Genomic DNA, 25,216 nt, shown 5'->3' with positions numbered 1-25,216 from the left:
TAACAATAATTACTACTAAAATTTGTCAACCAACATCCATTAACTAATATCAACTATCAGCTATCAATAACCTTAATTAAACCAATTAAACTCTAAATAATCATATGATTATTGACTCAATTCTATAAGAAATATAAATTTAAAATTTTTACGTATTCAATTTATTAAAAATAAATATTATTATTTGAATAATAATTTTAAAATTTATTTAAAATAATATTTGAAGCGAATCTTTACATATTGGAGCTTCATTAATACTATGTTTCTCATTCAGTTTATATTCAATTTACAAATTTTAAGAATTATCTGTTACTTTTATATAGAAAAAGTGTCACGACCCGATTCCATGGGCCGGACCGGCACTAGAGCTCAGGTAAGCTTAAGGCTCCCGAGGCCCGTAGTAAGCCTGAAACACTAAAAATTTACTATCTCAATATAATTTTGTTAATATTCAGCCCATACTGATAGGAAAATAAACTTCAAGATTCTATTAAATCTCGGCCCAAATTTAAAACATCTTAAACATTTACAAATTACCCTGCTTACAATACACTATATTTATAATATAGACTCACCAAATTTTTGTCTCTATAATAATATACGACTATAAATATACAAATTCTATAACTGCGGAGTTCACTAACAAATGAATACAGATAAGTCGTCGGACATTTATCTATTTAATAGATCAATACTAAAATTAGAGAAGTCTTTTCTAACAGTGAAAGAGCAGAGTTATAGCTGGGACTTAGAAAGAGCTACTTCCTGAAAGATTTAAACAAAAGAGATGTGAGTCTATTAATGAATAATAATTATTGCACAACACACGCATTCACACAAATGTATAAATATATCAATCTAGTCATCCGACTAGTTATATGCTCACACAGCCAGTCACACAAATGGCATATCACCAGCACTCACAATTATTAACATCTTCATATAATCACATCACGTGGAAATTAGTCAGTGGCACCACCTGAAACCCCAACGAGCCGTCCTCACACATGGCTCGCCCTCTCATACATGTGCACCAGGGAGCCGATCCCCCATACGGCCAACTGGTCTAATCCTCACTGACCAGTCCTCTCATTGTTTTTCCCATTCTCTCTTTTCTTTTCCATACCAACAGGAGGCAACCCGGTGGTCTCCATCCAATCTAGATCATCAAGTGCTCACAACAGGAGGCCACCCTGCGGGCTACAATCAAATCTAGATTATCAGGTGCGCAACAACAAGAAGCCATCCTGTGAATTCCCATATAATCTATATCATCAGGTGCACAAGGGGGCGCCGATCTCCCATTTTCCCGGCCGACGGTCAAGTATCATATCATAACCGGATCCATATCACAGACCGTCCTCACAAACCCATGGTGGTCCACTTCATCCCAATTCCACACAAACAAAGCATAGCATTTTCACAACACAATTAATCAAACATTGCAATCAAATGCAGACATATTGATCAGTTGAACATCATAATGCAATGCACAATTAGACATCCATTCTCAAATGCAATTAAATAATTAAATAAATACCATTAACAATAAACAACAATAAAATAAATGATAATAATAAACAATAACAATGAAAATAATTAAATACTTAGATAATTAAATGAATAATAAAGATAATAAATAAATAATTAGAGCACTCTATTTATTATGCATTAAGTTATAGAATTAATCTAAATAAACCTATTAATTATGTTATGAATTAAAACTAGTCTAGGTTCTATCGAAATTTCGGCAGCACCTCCCCTAAAAATTGGACTATCTACCTGCTCAATATCACAATATTATTGTATATTTATCAAATCAATGCACACAGCCCATCCGTCGGGCAATCAATCAATTTAAAATCCCATCCTCCTTAACATCAGTGTCAACACCCAACTATCTCAACCATAAGTTCATAATTATAACGACTTTCAACCTGTTCCAACAATACTCATATAAGATTATTCGTTAAATCATAAACTGACCAAATTAATAGCTTTATGGTAATTAATCTGTTAAGTTGTTAAAAATCATTTTTAACAATAACTATTTATAACTACTATTTATTCAGATTCGATTCTTATATCAATGCCGGAAGTGGTTAGGCTTTAGAAACCTTAGGTCCTCAAAATTTCGCATCTAACCGTCAACCTACTAAAACTATCTTACTTTGTCTTATGCGCAACCAACTAGTTTTAGACTAATGATCATCTAATTAACTAATTAATTAATTCTAATTTATCTCCTCCTCAAGTCGCCTAATTATAATATTAATTCATGTAGTTTATTTAACAATATTAAAAATTAATTTGTAACTACATTATGCCAATTATCCAATTTCTAACAAGGATTATATTTGATCGGTTATTTATTTGAATTCAATTTAATTAAGTGATGGTTCTAAATTCGCAAGTTACAACACGAATCGGGAAATGGAACTTAGAGCGTACCGATCGAAATTCAAGTGACGATTCCACGATCCTCACAAAGAGAGGGAGATTCTGTCCCTTAGTGCCTCGCCGGAGGCTCGCCGGCCGGTCACCGTACCGCCATCGCCGCCGCCGTCCACGGTGGCCGGAAGTTCGCGAATGCCCAGAAACGTGCAAGGTTACCACCACCCGACTCCAATTTTTGTGAGGAGTCCAAATCTACAATCATTTGTTGAGCTAGTGGCTCGCTTGGCCGGAACAAGCTCGACAGTTCCTTCCTTGCCGTCGGCCATGGCGTTTTCACTTCCTTCCACCAAAGCTGTCGTTTCTTGGATGGAAAACGTTCACACAGGATGGAGGAATCGATTGGAGCTCACCTAGAAGCTTCTCGTCGCCGGAATCATTCGATCTTCGCCGGAGTTGCTGCTGCGTCACTGGAAAGAAGAGGCTCGCGTCGTCGCCGCTGAAGGCCTGATCGACGTGAAGAAGGACTGGCCACGTGACCGGCGGCATGAGAGGGATCGATCGTCACCCGCCATCGTCAGTCTGGTGGCCGGAGACAGAAGGAGGGGGAAGGAGGAGGGAGTCGCGCGCGAGAGAGAAGAAGAAGAGGAGGGAAGAAAGAAAGAAAGAAAGGTATGTCGGTTTCTAGATGATTCCGGTTCGATTCGAATCGGTTCGATCTATTTCACTGATTGGCTTGATTCTTGCTCGGTTTACAGGTTTTCCACTAGGTTTTTGGATTATTCGTGTGGTTTTTCGAAAAATCAATTTGATTTTAAGGCCCGGTTCGATTTATTTTATTTATTTAGCTCGGTTCCATAATATTTTCTCCATTTTCTCAATATTAATAAAATATGAACGATTATCATATTCGATTGATAACTAGAGTTTCTTTTGATTTGTCAAAAATTTTAAGTATTCTCGGATCGAAAATTTCCGAATAATCTGCTCTTGGGCTTGGACCAAATTCTAAAATTTGGGCTCGAATTGAGACTGTATTACATTTACAGCCCACACGGTCAAAATTCTCGATTTTTAATTAAATAAAAATTTAAAAGTTTCAAAAATAAAAATTCGGGGTGTTTCAATCTCCCCCCCTTAAGACAATTCGTCCTCGAATTGGAATCTAGTAGGAGAGAGTAAGAATGGACACACACAGAGAATTTCAAAGTCATAAGAAATTCCTTCCAACACCAAGGACACAGCTCAAGAGTGGATAATATGAACCTAGGAAAGAAAAGAGTCAAGTATCCTAATTGTATTTCTATTGCCAACCATCCTATTTAGTGCCAATTGGTTGAAGTTTACAAGAAACTTAAGCTTATTGTCTAAATCTCCAATTACTATCTTCAGACAGCTACTGAAATCTTTAGGAAATCTTTCTTTGAATAATATTTTATCTTAAAACCGGTTTAGCAATAAGTTGCACATTTATAGGTGTATATATATATATATATATATATTCAAGATTATATGATTCATTTGAAAATTTAAACATTCCTTCATGAAAACCAAGCATATAATTTTACAAAAAGCGATTAATTGAACTTTGATTTTATTTATAGTGATAAGAATTATCTCATTTAATTTACATATACACTTACTAAAACTCTTATTGATTAAAAATTCAAAAACTTATTACTTTAATTCAAAACTTTAAGAAAAATCGTCTGCGACTTCCGTTGTCTATTATATCATAGGGCACTTCGAAATAACTGTCTTTGTTTCTCATCTATACAAATTCAATTGTCCCTATAATATCTTTACCATAGACTAGTTCATATGTTATATAGCTCCTAGATCACTGCAGCCCTTAGCTATCTCACTATTATAAAAAATTTTCTTAAGTCCTGACCTAATGCTATCTTAACACCCAAATATCGCATCAAATCAATCTCATTAGCTTCTTATCGCCTAATGCATATATACTAACAACTTCTCTCTCTCATGGACTAGAATTTTCTAAACTATAGTCTTAAACATTTATTTAAAAGTCTTAATTAGCCATACGTCTACCTATCACTAACTTGAGTCGACTTTATATTTAACTTTCCTATCTCATTTGTCCTTAATCAATCAATATTCTCTTATTCAAGTCGAGTAAGATATTTATAAATTACTCTAATTTGTCTACCACTTGCTCCTAACATATATTACACTTTGTTATATATACCATTTCTATTCCCTTAAACCATTCAAGTCCATTCCTAATGTTATTCTTTCCATTTATTTATTTTTTTTTTTTTTTTTTTTGAATAAATTCTAAAAAAATTTAGTAGCTGAGCTGAATGCTAAAATACCGATTCCTAACCACCCAAAGTTCATCAATCCACCATACAAATGAAAAACCTATTTATTCTCTACACCATCCTATTCACTGATAGGAATAGAGCTCACATGAAAAGTAGTGCACTGGGTGATCAGGCCAATCCACTACCATCCAGGCATTACTCTATTCCCTAACCTAAAGATTGATATTAGCTCAGGCCCCTGTAAGTATTGTGATAGACTTATCTTATTGTTCCCAACTTTCACTTCAAACCTCTATAGTCTATTAATCTACATAATAAGTGAGATATTTTCCCACCTCATAGGGTCTAGTGCGTCCACCATCCCTAGGGAGGAAAATCACAAGGTTTCTTTCCCTATGTTGGTTACGGCCGATCCCAACATAAAGAAATTCCCTATACTCCGCAGTTGTGTCCTAAAATTTCTAACCTACGCTCTGATACCAACTTTGTCACGACCCGATTCCATGGGCCGGACCGGCACTAGAGCCCAGGTAAGCTTAAGGCTCCCGAGGCCCGTAGTAAGCCTGAAACACTAAAAATTTACTATCTCAATATAATTTTGTTAATATTCAGCCCATACTGATAGGAAAATAAACTTCAAGATTCTATTAAATCTCGGCCCAAATTTAAAACATCTTAAACATTTACAAATTACCCTGCTTACAATACACTATATTTATAATATAGACTCACCAAATTTTTGTCTCTATAATAATATACGACTATAAATATACAAATTCTATAACTGCGGAGTTCACTAACAAATGAATACAGATAAGTCGTCGGACATTTATCTATTTAATAGATCAATACTAAAATTAGAGAAGTCTTTTCTAACAGTGAAAGAGCAGAGTTATAGCTGGGACTTAGAAAGAGCTACTTCCTGAAAGATTTAAACAAAAGAGATGTGAGTCTATTAATGAATAATAATTATTGCACAATACACGCATTCACACAAATGTATAAATATATCAATCTAGTCATCCGACTAGTTATATGCTCACACAGCCAGTCACACAAATGGCATATCACCAGCACTCACAATTATTAACATCTTCATATAATCACATCACGTGGAAATTAGTCAGTGGCACCACCTGAAACCCCAACGAGCCGTCCTCACACATGGCTCGCCCTCTCATACATGTGCACCAGGGAGCCGATCCCCCATACGGCCAACTGGTCTAATCCTCACTGACCAGTCCTCTCATTGTTTTTCCCATTCTCTCTTTTCTTTTCCATACCAACAGGAGGCAACCCGGTGGTCTCCATCCAATCTAGATCATCAAGTGCTCACAACAGGAGGCCACCCTGCGGGCTACAATCAAATCTAGATTATCAGGTGCGCAACAACAAGAAGCCATCCTGTGAATTCCCATATAATCTATATCATCAGGTGCACAAGGGGGCGCCGATCTCCCATTTTCCCGGCCGACGGTCAAGTATCATATCATAACCGGATCCATATCACAGACCGTCCTCACAAACCCATGGTGGTCCACTTCATCCCAATTCCACACAAACAAAGCATAGCATTTTCACAACACAATTAATCAAACATTGCAATCAAATGCAGACATATTGATCAGTTGAACATCATAATGCAATGCACAATTAGACATCCATTCTCAAATGCAATTAAATAATTAAATAAATACCATTAACAATAAACAACAATAAAATAAATGATAATAATAAACAATAACAATGAAAATAATTAAATACTTAGATAATTAAATGAATAATAAAGATAATAAATAAATAATTAGAGCACTCTATTTATTATGCATTAAGTTATAGAATTAATCTAAATAAACCTATTAATTATGTTATGAATTAAAACTAGTCTAGGTTCTATCGAAATTTCGGCAGCACCTCCCCTAAAAATTGGACTATCTACCTGCTCAATATCACAATATTATTGTATATTTATCAAATCAATGCACACAGCCCATCCGTCGGGCAATCAATCAATTTAAAATCCCATCCTCCTTAACATCAGTGTCAACACCCAACTATCTCAACCATAAGTTCATAATTATAACGACTTTCAACCTGTTCCAACAATACTCATATAAGATTATTCGTTAAATCATAAACTGACCAAATTAATAGCTTTATGGTAATTAATCTGTTAAGTTGTTAAAAATCATTTTTAACAATAACTATTTATAACTACTATTTATTCAGATTCGATTCTTATATCAATGCCGGAAGTGGTTAGGCTTTAGAAACCTTAGGTCCTCAAAATTTCGCATCTAACCGTCAACCTACTAAAACTATCTTACTTTGTCTTATGCGCAACCAACTAGTTTTAGACTAATGATCATCTAATTAACTAATTAATTAATTCTAATTTATCTCCTCCTCAAGTCGCCTAATTATAATATTAATTCATGTAGTTTATTTAACAATATTAAAAATTAATTTGTAACTACATTATGCCAATTATCCAATTTCTAACAAGGATTATATTTGATCGGTTATTTATTTGAATTCAATTTAATTAAGTGATGGTTCTAAATTCGCAAGTTACAACACGAATCGGGAAATGGAACTTAGAGCGTACCGATCGAAATTCAAGTGACGATTCCACGATCCTCACAAAGAGAGGGAGATTCTGTCCCTTAGTGCCTCGCCGGAGGCTCGCCGGCCGGTCACCGTACCGCCATCGCCGCCGCCGTCCACGGTGGCCGGAAGTTCGCGAATGCCCAGAAACGTGCAAGGTTACCACCACCCGACTCCAATTTTTGTGAGGAGTCCAAATCTACAATCATTTGTTGAGCTAGTGGCTCGCTTGGCCGGAACAAGCTCGACAGTTCCTTCCTTGCCGTCGGCCATGGCGTTTTCACTTCCTTCCACCAAAGCTGTCGTTTCTTGGATGGAAAACGTTCACACAGGATGGAGGAATCGATTGGAGCTCACCTAGAAGCTTCTCGTCGCCGGAATCATTCGATCTTCGCCGGAGTTGCTGCTGCGTCACTGGAAAGAAGAGGCTCGCGTCGTCGCCGCTGAAGGCCTGATCGACGTGAAGAAGGACTGGCCACGTGACCGGCGGCATGAGAGGGATCGATCGTCACCCGCCATCGTCAGTCTGGTGGCCGGAGACAGAAGGAGGGGGAAGGAGGAGGGAGTCGCGCGCGAGAGAGAAGAAGAAGAGGAGGGAAGAAAGAAAGAAAGAAAGGTATGTCGGTTTCTAGATGATTCCGGTTCGATTCGAATCGGTTCGATCTATTTCACTGATTGGCTTGATTCTTGCTCGGTTTACAGGTTTTCCACTAGGTTTTTGGATTATTCGTGTGGTTTTTCGAAAAATCAATTTGATTTTAAGGCCCGGTTCGATTTATTTTATTTATTTAGCTCGGTTCCATAATATTTTCTCCATTTTCTCAATATTAATAAAATATGAACGATTATCATATTCGATTGATAACTAGAGTTTCTTTTGATTTGTCAAAAATTTTAAGTATTCTCGGATCGAAAATTTCCGAATAATCTGCTCTTGGGCTTGGACCAAATTCTAAAATTTGGGCTCGAATTGAGACTGTATTACATTTACAGCCCACACGGTCAAAATTCTCGATTTTTAATTAAATAAAAATTTAAAAGTTTCAAAAATAAAAATTCGGGGTGTTTCAAAAAGTTTCCATTTTAGGTGTTTTTTTTTATATAGAAAATTTTGCCTAATTTGATAACTTTGAAAACTATCCTGATGTAAAAGTCTATCTTATCCTTATTTTAGTTCTTTATGAGGCTTTTGGTGTGTAAAATTCTCAAGATAGTGACAGACAAAAATATGAATGAGTATTTAATGTAAGTAAATTTTTGTGAATGGATTTTTTACATCAATTGCCATTGTAAAAAAAAAAGTGCTCATATAGGTTATATAAGCACCAATGAAAATGAAGTTTGAATAGAGAAAAGTCACAAAATTTTCAAGTTAATCACATTGAAAGGAATTTTTACAACTTTGCCGAAAATTTAAAAAATTGTGCAATATTTAAAGTACATTTTCAATAATCAAAGACAGTTGGAAGGTTAAATGAATACAAATTTTTATATTCTTACCCAACTTTTCCAAATAAAGGACAAAAAATTAATTTCTCTCCGCGTGTTAGAACATAAATTTCAATTTTGCAACTGATTGTATTCCATTCATTCCAACAAATCATTTAAAATCTCATTGAAAATTGAAACATAATTTAAGACATGTAATGATATTAACGGAGAAATAAATGATATATTAAAGATAAATTAAGAAAAAAATGACAAAAAAAATTGGTTAAACTATTTTCTTAATTTTAATGAAAAATTAATTGTGTCTATATAAAAAGAACAGATGGAGTATATAACTGGTCATTAATTGTTTCTTTAATTGACATGCAAAATTCAAAAACTTTAAATAAAAAAATGAATAGAAGAAATAACAATTAATTAAAACATGGATTTTCCACATTATTAAAATACGGAAAAAATTACAAGAATGTATTAAGAAGAAGGGACGATCGAGCTATTATAAGAACGTCCTTTGGATATGAATTATCCAACTGTTGGATTCTAATTGGTGTTAGGATATATTATAATAATTATTGAAATATTTATATTGAGATAAGTGTAATTTTTAATCCCACCACGAAAAAGTTGGTTCTTGTATATGTGTTTTTTTAGTAGATGAACCCGAAAAATTAAGAAAAAGCATAATGAATACTACTATTTATATTCTCTTAAATTGTAAATTAAATTAGAGTTACGGGTTGTGGCTTAGTTGGGTAAGTTGGACATGTAGAAAGAGCTCTCAAGTTCGATTTTCACTAACATGTGGAAAGAGCTTTCGAGTTCGATTTTCACTAAACATATTTGTAGGAAGGGTCGAGGAGTTCTAACTGTGACTAAACCAATTCAATTCACTTTACACAATCTCTGATAATAGAGTTTAGATACCGGTTCTTCAGAAAAAAAAAAAAATTAGAGCTAGTTTTATAGGATGAGAAAGTAAATTGTAATTTTTTTTTTCAATAAGAAATATTTTAATATTGCTCTTAATATATTTATAAAAGTATTAATCCAAATAAGATGTTTAGTTGTTTTCATATGTCATCAATGGATGAGTAGGCATGAGCATTGAGTTCAACCAAATCAAATGACTCTTAAATTGAAAAAATTGAATTTTTAAAATACAAAAACCAAACTAAATAAGTATAAGAATGAAATTGGATCAAATCAAAGTAATTTGATTTTATTAATTTAAATAATTGAACTAAATCGAAATGACTAAAGTTATAATTTTTACCTTTCTAAACGAATTTAATTTTATCTACCCAAAAGAACTGATTTAACAGAAAAATCAAATCAAACCAATTGAAATCTTATGGTTCATTTGATTTTTGGTTGAATTGATAAAAAAGAAAAAACAAATGCCATTATTTTAGTTTATTTGAAATATCAAACAAAAACCTAAAACCAAAAATCATATTTTCAAAAAATCAAGTCAAACTACTTTTATTGGAAAATCAAACTAAACCAAACCGAACCATCCAAAAACATTACTTGAGCGGGTCGAACACGATGATGGAGATAGGAATAGCTTCAGCTTCAAGCGAATAAAAGTTACTATCAACTCCACCAACCAACAAACCAGATGTTAGTTTGAGATTGAAGTTGAACAAATGATTTTATGATGTGACATATTAAGAATTTATGACCTACGAAACACTATCCTAAATTTTGTAATACTGTAAGTAACTATTAAATATATAATTTTCTTTTCTGAAAAAAAAATATTTATCAATTATCTTGTTTTGCATTACTTTCTTTTGTACGAAGAACGTGTTTTTTTAAAAAATATATATAAAAAGGGACTATTATGTGTATTAATGGCTACTCTCATTAGCTACCGCCACCGGTTAGATATTGATGTCTCAATTTAACTTACCACATAGGGAGCAACGGCCCGACCTTGTTTGGTTGGTGGGGGTGGGTTGGATTTCATCTGGGACTTGTTTTAAAGATAATCTGAAACCCAAACAAGAATATCAAATTTGGACCATGGGCAAGATCAATGTGGACCTTGGGGCTTCCGTTATCATGCATAAGACTAGAAGATGTAAACAAACATGCTATAGTATGCAAGCCGAATACATAATTTAATTCATGAATTTTTGATAATTTTTCTTTTAAATTTTGAAATTTAAAATCGATATTGCATTACTCTGAATTTCTATTTTTATAATAATGACATACTTCCTTGTATTCAAAATGATAACTTTTAAAATTTTTTGAGTTATATATATAAAATATTAATTTTATATGTGGTTAATATAACTTTTAAATTAATAATTTTATAATTTTTATTATCCAATAAATTTTTAATTAATCTAATTTTATAAATAAAATATTTTATATTTTATATTTTATAAATTAAAGTGTTCAATAAATTAGTAAAAATTCAAAATACGACAAAATTTTTAATAAAAAGTATAAAAATGAGCATAGCATTATGATCATTAATAAGACAGTTGTAAAAAAAAATTATACATTTTGAATAGGAAAAGAGAATGATGATGTCATGCACATGCACGACAGCATATCATAAATATATTAAAAAATTGACAGAGATTTGTTAATAAATTATTAAGTCCATCAATAATTCCTAGTTTCGAGCAAACATCTGCAACTTGCTTTAAGATATAGACATGCCTCTCCTTTCCTTTACCACAAATTCCCTCCTAATGCTAAGATTCTGTTAGGATTTCTAATCAGATTTCTCAGCAGTACAAAAATCACTTGCTCATCTCCCATTAAATTAATATTATGTTTAAAAAAAAAAAAGCTAGGTCTACATATATGTTCAAATATATACTCAAAATGGTTTAATCATGGAATTAAAACGATAAATAATTTTAGCACAATGTGTGTCAGGCACAACTACAATATAATATGGTGAAAGAATGGTAACACTCTAAAAGAAATTTAAACAGTTTGTCTTGAATTTCTATTTTACTGTTGGTAATATGTCGGTGCAGGGTGTTGTTGATGTTATGATTATTATATTAAGGTTATTATAGTCAATTTAAAGATATTGCGTCTAATACAACTTGTGTCATTTAGCACTGGTCACAAAGAAAAAACTTGATCCTTGTTATTAAATAAACCTAATAATAATGTGACATGTGGAAATTTGTTATTAAAAATAAGAGTTTAATTTTAATGAAAACAAAAATTTAGGAGCTTAATATCAATAAATAAATAAAAAAATTCAAGGTTTAACTTTAAATAACAAAAATAAAGAAAACCTCAATCCAATCCCACGTGTGATTATCAGTCTTTTAACTCTCGGTTAAATAAGGGTTTAATTGTAGTAAAAATAAAAATTCAGGAACTAATATCAATAAATAAAAATTTAATTAAAGATTTAATGGACAATGCTCGATAAATTTAGAGATTTAAATATCTATTTTGCCAAAAGAATATTTTAAAAGAAAGATTAAAAATGAAAGTTAAATGCATGGGATTTCTTTCTTCTACATTTCTACTTTAATGTAACGTGATATCATATGTTAAAAAATATTATATAGTGCCCAATTCTTTGCATTATATGAATTTTTTTTTTTTTTTTTGTAAACTACCGGTATCCGAACCGGACCGTTTAATTTCGCTCGAAGCTTAATTACCGTTAAGGCTTTTCACTCCTCTCTGTAGGTATATTTAGTTAGAATTATATTTGATAGTTTTTTCCATATGCCTAACTTGCGCTCCCAACTGAATCACAACCTTTATTTTGTATATGCCATATTTTAATGGACCAGCAAACTAAAGCTTACCAATAATAAGATATTAATGAGAATAAAAAACATCACAATTTCAGTAACTAACTAAGTAAGTACATATAATAATATAATTATTGGTTAAATTGATTGAAGAGAAGATTAAGGAAGATAAAACCATTATAGCTAAAACTTAAAAGGGAATAATTGATTGTTAATTAGTGCAAAACACAAAAAGAAAACTAAAATGCAAATTATAAAAGAGAGATGATATTCAAATACTCCCATTATACACACAACATGTCTTAACATGTTCCCCCACCACACCACTGCTGTCTATATATATCATTTTTAGTAGTATATATACAAAGAGTGCCAATTGATTCCATGATGGGTAAGACCTTATCTTCTGAAACCTCACCAAACCAATAAAATCATTCTATACAATACATATCTCGCATCACCACTCTCACTACTTAATTCCAACAAAACACACCCTCTCTTTTCTTTTCTCTTCTTTTTAGCAAATTTACATAGTACATACATTGCTATCACACCACTATACCTAGTTAATTTATATATATATGCCCAAAAGCTAGCTCAAAACCGAGACTTGAATATCTAGAGCGCATATCATATTGTAAAATGGACCAGATCTAACTCACTTCTCAAGAGCTAACTTAAGAAAAGAGGATTGCCCAAATTTCATAAAAACTCATTCCAAATCAATGTTGGTTGTGTATGGCAACATGGTGTTTGAGAGGTTAAAGTAGTGTTTTATAAAAAGTTAACTCATATAATGTTTTATAAGAAGTTATTCAAACATCTAATAGTTACAATTACCAAAACAACTAATTTTGCTGAACATATCCATTATATATGCCAAAAGCTTGCTCAAGAGGAGGAGGATAAATACCAAAAATCTCATCCCAAAGCCTAGACATGAGCATCTGAAGTATCTACTAATGTTCTAAATGAACCTATATGTTCTAAAATGAACCTATGTTAACTCACTCCCCAAAAGCTAGCTCAAGAAAAGTAGATTGCTCAAATCTTATATTTTGAATAAAGAACTCGTGCTGTAACCAACATGGGATAATATATATATATATATATATATATATATATATATATATATATTTCTATCTTCCCTGGTTTAGTATTTTTCTTTCTTAGTCTGCTCAAGTATTTGCACGTGAATCCCCAATAATTTCTCATGCACCAGTGGGTCCTTAAGCCAGCCCTTCTTCTTTTGTTCTCATGCCAAACTCCAACTCCCAAGAATCTCTCCTTCTCTTTCCTTTCTCCCCCACACACCCAGATTTTTCTCTTCTTCTTTTTTTCTTATAGGTAGACTTACACAATTCTTCTCTTTGCTTCACCAGCCTCAACAATGGCGAAAACAAAGCCACTTATTATGTTTTCCTTTCTGGTGTTTCTCTTCGCTTCTTTTGCTGCTGTTGCTGGTAGTGTTCAATGTGTTCAAGAAAAGAAAGTCTTGAGCTTCCAAGAATGGCAATGGAAGCAAAAGAATCACACTTCAAGTTATTGTCTCTCCCAGAAATCAAGTGAGTAGAAAATAGAAGTAAAAATAATTATTTCTTTTAAGCCTGCCATTGATGAGTTAATGGTGATTAATATACAAGTCTGCTTTCCTTTTTGAGCTTTTATTATTTAATTCTCCACTTTGGGATCTGTAATCTACTACTGCTTTCCATGTTTTTTGCTAGGACCTATAGCTGCTTTTATGCTTTATGGAAACAATCATCATTGGTCTCTCTCTTTCTTTTCCCTTTTAACTTTGTTGGGTTGAAAACTGAATGTTATTGGTAAAAAGAAAAGTTATATACCTTGACTCTGCTTTCATTTTCTTTTCATTTCAATATGTAGCCTATTATTGAATTATGTACTTTCAATATAATATATATTGACAAATTTATTTAAATTTTTTTTGAATTAAATTAAAATTTTATTTGATTAATTATATTACATTACATTTCATTACTAGTGATGAACATTAATATTAATTATTTTTAGAATTTTTAATTTGGAATTTTAGGATGGGAGAATGGTGCAACTATTCTTGAAATGAAGCACAAAGATTCTTGTTCAAGAAAGATTATTGATTGGAACAAGAAGCTACAAAAAATCTTGGTTCTCGATAATTTTCGAGTTCAGTCACTTCAATCTCGAGTGAAAAAACTTGTTCATGGAAATAATGAAGAAGATTCTCGAGAGTCTCCAATCCCGTTAATTTCTGGTGTAAAACTTCAAACCCTAAACTACATAGTTACAGTTGAATTAGGTGGTAGAAACATGACAGTGATAGTAGACACCGGAAGTGATTTAACATGGGTTCAATGTCAACCTTGTAGACTATGTTATAACCAACAAGACCCCATTTTTAACCCATCAATTTCTGCTTCATATCAAACAATTTTATGTAATTCATCAACTTGCCAATCCCTCCAATCTGCAACTGGCAATACTGGTGTCTGTGGTAGTAATCCACCAACCTGTAACTATCTTGTTAACTATGGAGATGGGTCCTACACCCGTGGCGATCTAGGCATAGAGAAGCTCAATTTAGGAAAAGTTTTTGTCAGCAAATTTATATTTGGCTGTGGAAGAAATAATAAAGGTCTGTTTGGAGGAGCTTCAGGTCTTATGGGCTTAGGGAGAAGTGATCTTTCATTGATTTCTCAAACTTCTGCAATATTTGGAGGAGTTTTTTCTTACTGTTTACCAAATACAGCAGCTGATGCTTCAGGTTCTTTAGTGTTTGGTGGTAATTCTTCAGTTTACAAAAATACAACTCCTATTTCTTACACTAGAATGGTTTTTAACCCACAATTACCTACCTTTTACTTTCTTAACCTAACTGGTATTAGTATTGGTGGAGTGGCATTGCAAGCAGCAGGGTTTGATCAAGGTGTAGTACTGATAGATTCAGGGACAGTTATTTCCAGGTTGCCTCCTCCTATTTACAGAGCTCTAAAAGCAGAGTTTTTGAAACAATTTTCGGAGTTTCCTTCTTCGCCGCCTTTTTCAATCTTGGATACTTGTTTTGACCTTAGTGCATATCAGGAAGTTGATATTCCTACAATAAAATTGCACTTTGAAGGAAATGCAGAACTGAATGTTGATGTAACTGGGATTTTATATTTTGTCAAGACTGATGCATCTCAGGTCTGCTTGGCTCTTGCTAGTCTTAATTTCGAAGATGAGATCCCCATAATAGGAAATTATCAGCAGAGAAACATAAGAGTTGTATATGATAATGTGGAATCTAAGCTGGGATTTGCAGCAGAAGCTTGCAGTTTCGACTAAGCAAATGATTCAAGAAGTGTTAAGTGTGTGATTGTGAATATATTTATCTGATGCAAATTGTCAATTTCTTCTGTTGGCAAAGAAATAGTAGACCTGTAATTTTCTTCATTTAATACCATATAAATAGCTACTACAATCCATTGGGTTAATACAGCAAAAAGTGTGCAAGTAATGTATTATTAATATTTTCCATGTAACATCTGTTTGAATATGAGAGGAAAAAAAATTGAAGATACATATACTAGTCAGTTTAATTAGTTATTGCATATGGTTTTATGTCTGTATGTTTTTGCTGATGATAACATCAAGACCATGAAATTTCAATCTTTCAAATCAAGCACAGGAGATTCCATTTCTTTCGACGTTATGAGGTAAAATGAAACAAAAGTTGCAAACCTGTCTCTGTACCAGGAATCTAAATATTATACAGAAGATGCACAATTATTCAACTGCATTCAAGACAAATTAGATGCCACAGACTTTTTCAACAAAATTATAGTATTTGAAAAGAGAGAGCCTATTAATATCTGTAAACATATCCAAACAAAACAAAGATAAATGGGCCATATAGATATTTTCCGTGTTGGGGGTATCCCTTTAATAATGTCCAGGAATATCTGTGCTTCTGCTTCATTTGGTTACAGTGTTTTAATCATCTCTAATCTAAAGTATTGCCCACCGGAAATATTATATAGTCGTGTTCAAAATTAGCTGCTTGATGCTCAGATTTGAAAGAAATGGCCGCAAACAGTCTCTCATAATGTTGACAAAACACTATACCCTGTTGATTGTGTGGAGCAGAAAAAAATCATAGTCTGAAGTAACTTTACCTTCCAAAGCTTAAACTGTTTCATGTGAATTTTCAGTTACTAGTGGATGGATCATGCAACCTCAAGCAAGTTCACCAACAGGAATGTCTGCTTAGATGGCTGGGGACTTTCATAATGCAGAAACTATTCCTTTATTCAAGGACTATCAACAAGGGAGGCCATTTCAAGATTTCCAGTTTCGAGCATATCATTGCCTTTTTTGGTGTTCAACATTTCCTCTGGAAGAATTGACGAATTGGGATCACTTCTGGGTATCAGAAACAGCAGGGCAATCGGAACCAATCTCAACATGCTCCTGATCAAAATGGCCATCCAGAGGTTGTCAAATTGCGTTCGTGTAACCTGTAAGATGTGGAGTAAAAGACCTCCTGCCCAAGTTGATGAAAGCATACCGACATGATCGATTGACATGAGCAAAGCAAAGAAAGTGCCCTCTATACCTGCAGGGCACAGCTTGGAACTAAGCACGAGAAGAGGCATCCACTTAATGCGACTAATCATTTTATGAACGCCTTCATCTATCACAACAAATAAATAATCTGGTAAACCCATTCTCAAGTTCACACGCAATACCAGTATCATATCTAACAATCCTGATAAACTATACAGCAACTGAGCCCAGAAAAGTATATCTCGAAAAGGTTGGTTCTTTAACAAATTTTGGTAGATAAGCACACCACAGAGGGAGCCTACTGCACCTACTGAGAATATGGACCCAACAACCTCCTGCATAAAAAATATGAAAGAGGAGCTTTTGTGACGTGGTTCATGTTATAATAAATACTTCTAAAACAAAATGGGAATTGCGTTAGAAATGCATTAAATAGATGCAACTTGAGTGTCATATGCAAACTTGTAACCCAAACAGAAGGATTTATTTTGAAATGCAACTTGACCTCATGAAATACTGAACACTAACACATGGCATACAATCACTAAAGAGCAATTTAAGGGATTGTTCGACTATTAAAGTTTGGCAAAGACATGACAATATCATTTTCAAGGCTAGATGCTAAATCCTGGTGAAATTGTTCATAACCATACACCAACAGAAGTACAAAACTCTAAAATTTTGTCAAATGAGCACTTGAAATTCTTTGGAAATCACTGCAGCTACATATTATCGAGAAAAGCTATAGGAACTTTGAAAAATAGGCAAATCCAAGCCCTAAGCATGTAGCTGTATCTGATAACTGATACTCATACCTGAGTCCAAGTAATATAGGCAATACGTAAAAAGTAAAGAATTACCTTTGAAAAAGATGGACCTCCTTTAGCATCTGTATACCAATAGAACATTCCTTCATGAATATGTAAGCTCATTGCAAGTGACAAGTACATGTATAAGCATGGCCTCCATACATTCCGGCATTTGAGTGTTGTCCACATAGCCCTACCAGCATCCATAAACTTCTCACTTGCCTAATTTAAAGACTCCATGTGAGCAAGCATGAAAAGCAGCATAAAAGTGCTGACTTACAATTAAATTGAAATAACTTTACCCCTCTATAGGCAAATTTATGCCCATGGAATTCTCGCAGCATTATTCCCACCAAAAGCACCAGGCCTGCTGGGATACTTAGCATCCCAAAGACACCCTGCAAGAGCAACATTTTAACAGGTCAATAAAGAGTACAACGAAGAAAGTAAACTGATAATTCTTAACTAATCAGAAGCTGTTCTCACCTAAATCTTAGTTTTGAAATTTTAGGATCGTCTAGGAGTTTCTAAAAGTCTTTAGGTATTTCCTTTTTGGTTCCAGTTAATCTTCAGTGTTTTTAGTTTTCTGCCGTTTAGAAGTCCTCATTCTTTTAAGATAATTTAGGCTTTTCATGAATAAACACGTAGTCTATTCTATTACACTTTTCTTTTAAAACGATATTGAAATATTTGATTTTCATTTTAGAAACATGCATTCCTAGTGTAATATTCCTATGTTGTACCTTTTTTGCTTCTCCTTCTTATTTGCACATATACTATATTTTTTCTTTCTCTAATACAGTAAAATGGGAACTGTTCTGAGCAAATAATGATTTCTTTACCTCCAACTCCTACCCCACTGCTTCACTGATACAAAACTTAAAGCCAACATATTTCTTCCAACTTTTCCATTGATTAGTCCAATTCCACTGAATCCAAGCTTAATAAATTGTTGCTGCCAGAAACTTCCAGTGACTATCATATTGCAGTCATATAAATGGCTACTTGTACCCTAAAACCTTTTGTTTTTAATCTTCCCTTAATCATGAAATGATACTTCCTTCTCAAAAAGTAAATCCTAAGTTCCTAATATCCGCAATCTCACGATCCTAGTTAACCTGTCAATCTAGTTGATTTCAAAACAGTAAAACTGCAAAAGATTAATTTAAGTTATTTTTATAGGATAATATTATCTGCATATAAAATGTATACCATGAGATATACCATATATTGGGATCAGAAATTTCCTTAGGCTGCAAAACAACCCACACATCTGATTCTTTTATTTCATCCTTTTTTAAATGATTGGACTTAACAAATGCAAACATCAATATGCACTTATGCAGTAACTTGAGTTTAGCTAAGAGGTTGGATTTTAACATGTCTAAGATAAAACATCAAGGATCATGCTGATCAGTGAATGTAGCCAATGATAACTATGAAAAAAAAACTAACCTTAGGGCCAACTATGCGAACCAAAAGGCCACTGAGTGAGAATCCCAGGAGCGCCCCAATGGAAGAGCTGAGACCACATAAGCTTTGCATATCACCAGCTAGAGAAGGATGGCTTATGCTGTTTTGTGTCACACAGGCATCAATGGTCACATCTGCTATAGCTATTCCAGCACTTCCAGCCATTAGAGACAGCAAAGCAAATGCGAGATGCAAGTTCTTCTTTAATGATAGCACAAGCATGGCGACCATGCTAAGAACACCTGAAAGTAATGGGATGGAATTGGTCAAACAACTGTATTCTGCTTACATTTATTCTTTTACATGATTATATTGTACACAAGATAAATCTCATTTTCTTCTCACTTTTTTGCTTCCTAGAAAACGGAATGGGAAAATTTACTAATAAGGAGAATTTCATTTGCTGAACTTTAGTATGCCTTTTCACATTATCACTGACCACAGGATCAAAAGACCTGTCCTCTTCATTCCAAGAAATGATGGCCTAATGTGCCAAAGCTTACATACAAATCCACCAAGCTTGTCCATTGAGTTTGTAGCCTTATATTTGGAAATATACTACACACTAGAAGCTCTAAATAAAAAATGTCACTTTCCAACCCTAATTTGTATTTTACATTCGATTTCATCAACAAGAACCAAACTAAGAGGATTCTACAGGTACACCTCTAAATAAACACTGGGAACACATCAAATACAACAGAAAACCAAATACAACTCCACTTATTTCATAACAAAAAACTTGATCATCATTAATATACCAACGTTCTAAGCCACCATAAACCTAAAAATATAAAATTAGATGAAAAAATTTAAAATTTACCTGCAAAAACAAAATAAGGCCGCCTGCGATACCCAAGAATAGGAAGAGTATCAGTAAGGAGACCCCATAAAGGCTTCACAATCCAAGGGAATTGAAGCAACCCAGAATAGACCTGTGCTTCAGAGGGTTGCACCTTCTGCTCATCCTTCATGTAGTATTGAGTGCTGACTTTGCTCAATCCCACACCAAATCCCTGGCTTATTCCATAAACGATCACCACCCCTAGAACAAAGCTCCAATGCAACTCGTCAATGAGCATTCTTAACCAGTGCACTGCCTTTAACATAAAATCTAAGAAGAAACCCTTTTTTGGGGTGTTTTCTATTTGGGATTCTTCCATATGACTTCAAGTGTGAATCTCTTTGTAGTTTCGCCAAGTGGATATCTCTAGTTTGACGAAAGGAATGAGCTTTTCTGCTTAATTTTTGGGTTGCTAAAGCAAAAGAGGGAGGAATGCATCTCTTCTCTGCTCCTGGATCCAAAATTTCAATCGTTGACTCTTAAAGCTGAGACCATTGACCAATTGCTGATGTAATATCATGCCGGTGGTGACAACTGATTCAACGGTTGAGCTGGATTAGTTTATTGATTACGTTTTTCAGAAAATGCATATGCAGATTGCTTTTTAGTTTCCATTTTGAGAACTTTGGTAGTAATGGATAGACATTTCTGTAACTCATGACTTATTTGAGAAATTAATTTTCAAACTTTAAATTAGTCTTAATGATTTAAGTAGCTCTAGGTTGTGGTGGCTGAATTCCAAATGTTGAACATTACATGAACGATTGAAAGTGATATCAAGAAATACAGAGGCAGAGCAATAAGTACATAAAGGATTTGACATCCGTTTTACGTTTGAATTTCCTTTCTAATACTTAAGAAAAATTTATATTAAAAAATTATTTTTTATTTTTTATTACGATAAAATTTAATCTATAATTTCATATTGACAACTTATTAGTTCAATTTAAATAAATAAACTTATTATTATCAAAATAAATAAATGAAAGATCTAATAAACTGTCAATACAACTCCTTAATTTTAGAAAAGTTGGAAAAATATTTATTCTTTAACAAGATTATAACTTGAAATTATATCAAGAGTTGTATTGATAGTTTTAGAAGAGCTTAATATAGTATTTATCATTTCAAATTATAAGTTAAAATCAGAATAACTAACGGATTCATGATTTTTTTTTTTTTATTGGCCTTTTCTTCAATAAATTTAAGGTGGTTTAAAATGTTTGTTTCAGTTTTGTATATGAAGTTTTGGCGCCGTTTGACCGGTGTACATCGGCTACAACGTTATACATGTAACAGGTACCATTTCCCTATTTGGGAAAGTAAAGAAGGAGGAGTTCAAATAAAAAAGGGGTAAATTATTATGAATTTGCTGAGATTTGATTCTATTATTTTGTTTCTACTATTTAGACAAATTACTATACAATCTTTCAAAGTTAGTTTTGTTAATTAATTTAGTCATTTCATCTAAAAAATATGAGTTGAGACCCAATCAGAAGACGTTTCGACTTATATTCCTATTAATATAATTTTCATTACATATGGACAATTCAATGTTGGAATCAAACCCGCTATTACTGTGGGTATTTCCGTTTCCAGAGTAGGATCTGCGGCTCAAATTAAAGCTAAGAAACAGGTAGCTGGTAAGTTAAAATTAGAATTGGCACAATTCGCAAAATTAGAAGTCTTTGCGCAATTCGCTTCTAATCTCGATAAAGCTACTCATAATCAATTGACAAGAGATAAGCGATTACGCGAGTTGTTCAAACAATCCCAATCTGCTCCTCTCACAGTGGAGGAACAGATAATGACTATTTATGCCGGAACGACGGGTTATCTTGATTCACTAGAAGTTGGACAAATAAATAAAATTTTCTTTGAGTTACGTACTTGCTTAAAAACGAATAAACCTGAGTTCCGAGAAATAATATCTTCTACTAAAACATTCATCGAAGAAGAAAAAGGCCTTTTGAAAGAAGCTATTCAGGAATTGAAGGAGCTATTCAGGAACTGAAGGAGCATTTTCTTTTTTAGGAACAAGTAGAAAGAAATTAATTATAATATAAAGAAATTAATCTAATTATAAAGAAATTAATCACTTTTCTATTCATATTTTAGAATCTTTTTTTATAATTTTTATTTTTATTTTATTCTAATTCTATTATGTTCAAAAATATAAATCATCTCGAGTGTTATACGTAATTTCACTCTACATTTTATATAAATTAACTTAAAAATTTTTAAGTAAAACCTAATTTACAACCAACAATGCAGGTCAATTAATTTAGAGATATTATGATAAATGTCATATTTTGAAATTTTATTTTTTAAAAAAATATCGGTTTCATAAATGAAATTGGGCTGATTCGACAATTGCATATTTGCATTTCCTTTTGATATATGAGGACCAATTGGGTTGGTTTTCTTTCAAATACATAAACATTCATCTAGTCTAGATCAAGCTAGGCCCATTCACATGATCCATAAGAAACAAAAGATGTGATAATAAAAGCCCATAGTCCTTCATGAAGACACACGTGCAGAGCAGAGAGCAACCTTAGTGGGCATTGAAAATCCAAGTTCTAGGTAGTTAGTGTCCATCCCAGTTTTAATGTGGTATACTGAAATTCAGGCACTCGCCGCAAAATATAGCACACCAACAATCAATGGCACTTAAAAGCCATCTTCCAACCCTCTTTTTTGGGTGGTTGGTTGTTTCTTATGTAGAGATTAGAGCATAGAGAGGATCAACTATCATCCATATCTTTTATTTCTTGCACTTCAATTTAATGTAACTCTCATATATGTATATATTGAATCCACTAAAAGGTTTTTATATATAGAAAGTATTTTGCATGCCGCCACATAAATATAACATCCTCAGCCTAGCAGTTAGCGAGAATTATTAAAGTTGTGTTCGGCAATAGCTTTTTAAGTAACTTTTATTGGACCAGTTAAAATGTTAAAAGCTACTTATATTTCATAAGTCATAAATATTTTTTGGAAGGATAATATAATTTTTTTTCCAATTTAATAAAAAATAACTAGTGCGCAACCTTACACATGATAAATTACCTAGATCCAAATATGAAAATTGTCAATTTTATTGATCATAGGAAGATTATATATTTATTTATCATAATAAATTTACTTTAATTTTTGTTTTATTATCTATAGTTCACCTCTAAAAATTGACATTTTACTCTATGCCTTGGAACATACAAATATGTATTTCATTTACTATTTCTTTTAGATGTGCAAAAGAAATAAAATATATTACCAAGAATTTTTTTTTTCTTATTTTATCATATGCACAATTAAAATTAATTAGGAGCCACTGGCTAGTAGTCTCTGTCTACAGCCAACCCTAGATAGCCATATATATACATAAATATATGACAAACTACAAGAATCCATGAAAGTTAACCCCTTATTACGTAGCTTGAAATATTATTTCGGCCTATAAAAGTTTTCAATAAATTAAAAAGAAAAAGTTAATCCCTCTACGTACTATATTTAGAAAATAAAAAATCTCAATTTAATAGTATTCCATCCCTTACACTTTAATAGCAATAAATAGATATTTTTACCCATTTTGAAAGTATATTAATTATTGTTTTTTCATCTTTACCCATGTTTGTTAGGTGTTTTGTAGTAAAATTAGATGTGAAACTTTTAATTTAAAAAAATGGCAATTTAGACAATCTGCCATATATTTTTAGAAAATCAATTTATTTAATTTTTTTCTTATCCTTGTGAAAAGATCAAATGTTGTTAATAGCGTGAAAACGGAGGGAATATAATTTTGCATTTATTATATGAAAATTTGGAAAATTGGGTAATGAAAGTATGTATGTACATGTTCCATTAGAGGCTCCACCATATTATCCAATTTATGGGTAACATATACAGTTGATAGCATTTATTTTGATTTTGGCAATGAATTATAGACCCCTAAAAAAAAAAAAAACAACTATGGAACTCTTTAATTAATTAATGGGAAGTTGGAAACATATTAATTGTGTGTACTCTAATTCTTAGCTCAATCGATGTTGACAAGATTGGTTGTTAATTAATAGTTTTACTTATTAACTAATTTCTATATAATATTAAATGCATAAATATTGTGCACAATGGCAAGTTTGCTAGGTGAACAATATATTGTTAAATTATTATTATTATTATTATTATTATTGCTATATTGAAAATATTTATTTCGTAAAATATGAATATCACAATTAATTTTAAGGTAGGGATAAGTATTTCAGTGATTCAATTCACTGTGGCTAGAACTAACGTTAACATAATAAATCAAATTTTATATAAGAACGATTTAATCAAAATTAAACCAAGTTAATTCGATTCAGATTTTTGTAGATTTTATTAATTTTTGAGTAAAATTAATTTGACTTTTAGATTTTTTTTATTTTATATAATAAAAACTTGATTGAACTAAATTCAATTCAATTCGGTTAATTTCATTGTATTATACTCGGTCTTAACTTTTTTACGATTTTGAATAATTTTCATTAAAATTAGTTATCATATTTTCAATTATTAGGAATACAAAATATATATTTATATAAACAAATAAAGATTAAGTTCATCATTGATAAATTTTGAAAATGAAAATGTCCTAAAATATTTAATGGCTCATAACAACTAATTGACATTTAACAATTCACAACACCAACTTAGGCTCTAAAATAAAGCATTTCAAGAACATTAATTGTTTAGGTTTCATATAACTAAATAATTAAAAGTCAATTTTAATTTTTAATTTAGCCACATTAGCTATTAGTTTAATTGGTGCCTATAAAATTAATTAAGAAATTAAGCCAAGATTATTAGCTTAAGGAACTAGTTTAATTTAGATTTTTGGTGGGTAATATTGTAAATATGCAGACGCATTAAATACAATCAGTACAGTATATAGTCCCCTAAAACGTAATAACTAACCGGGGCCTAAAATATTAAAGTTAAGGTCGACTCAACAATGTATATCCTAGTAATACAAGTATAGTCTAAATATAAAATAAATACAAAATAAAT

General features: G+C 32.3%; 2 protein-coding genes across 2 annotated transcripts; one reads left to right on the top strand and one right to left on the bottom strand.

Annotated features, from left to right (window-relative positions):
* Positions 1 to 13,745: 13,745 nt before the first annotated feature.
* LOC105630286 (Eukaryotic aspartyl protease family protein) lies at positions 13,746 to 16,052 on the top strand. Its single transcript, XM_012212072.4, has 2 exons — positions 13,746 to 14,055; positions 14,547 to 16,052. The coding sequence occupies exons 1-2, from the start codon at positions 13,881 to 13,883 to the stop codon at positions 15,815 to 15,817; spliced, it is 1,446 nt and encodes a 481-aa protein (XP_012067462.1). The 5' UTR covers positions 13,746 to 13,880; the 3' UTR covers positions 15,818 to 16,052.
* A 199-nt stretch (positions 16,053 to 16,251) lies between these two features.
* LOC105630285 (Major facilitator superfamily protein) lies at positions 16,252 to 20,859 on the bottom strand. Its single transcript, XM_012212070.4, has 5 exons — positions 20,144 to 20,859; positions 19,303 to 19,562; positions 18,150 to 18,245; positions 17,899 to 18,069; positions 16,252 to 17,373 (listed from the first exon to the last, which is right to left on the bottom strand). The coding sequence occupies exons 1-5, from the start codon at positions 20,481 to 20,483 to the stop codon at positions 16,783 to 16,785; spliced, it is 1,458 nt and encodes a 485-aa protein (XP_012067460.1). The 5' UTR covers positions 20,484 to 20,859; the 3' UTR covers positions 16,252 to 16,782.
* Positions 20,860 to 25,216: the final 4,357 nt, after the last annotated feature.

Source organism: Jatropha curcas, chromosome 1 (genome assembly GCF_041381405.1).
Source record: "Jatropha curcas cultivar XTBG-Jc1 chromosome 1, XTBG_Jcur_1.0, whole genome shotgun sequence".
Lineage (NCBI taxonomy): Eukaryota > Viridiplantae > Streptophyta > Magnoliopsida > Malpighiales > Euphorbiaceae > Jatropha > Jatropha curcas.
This window is presented reverse-complemented; position numbering and strand designations above follow the sequence as displayed.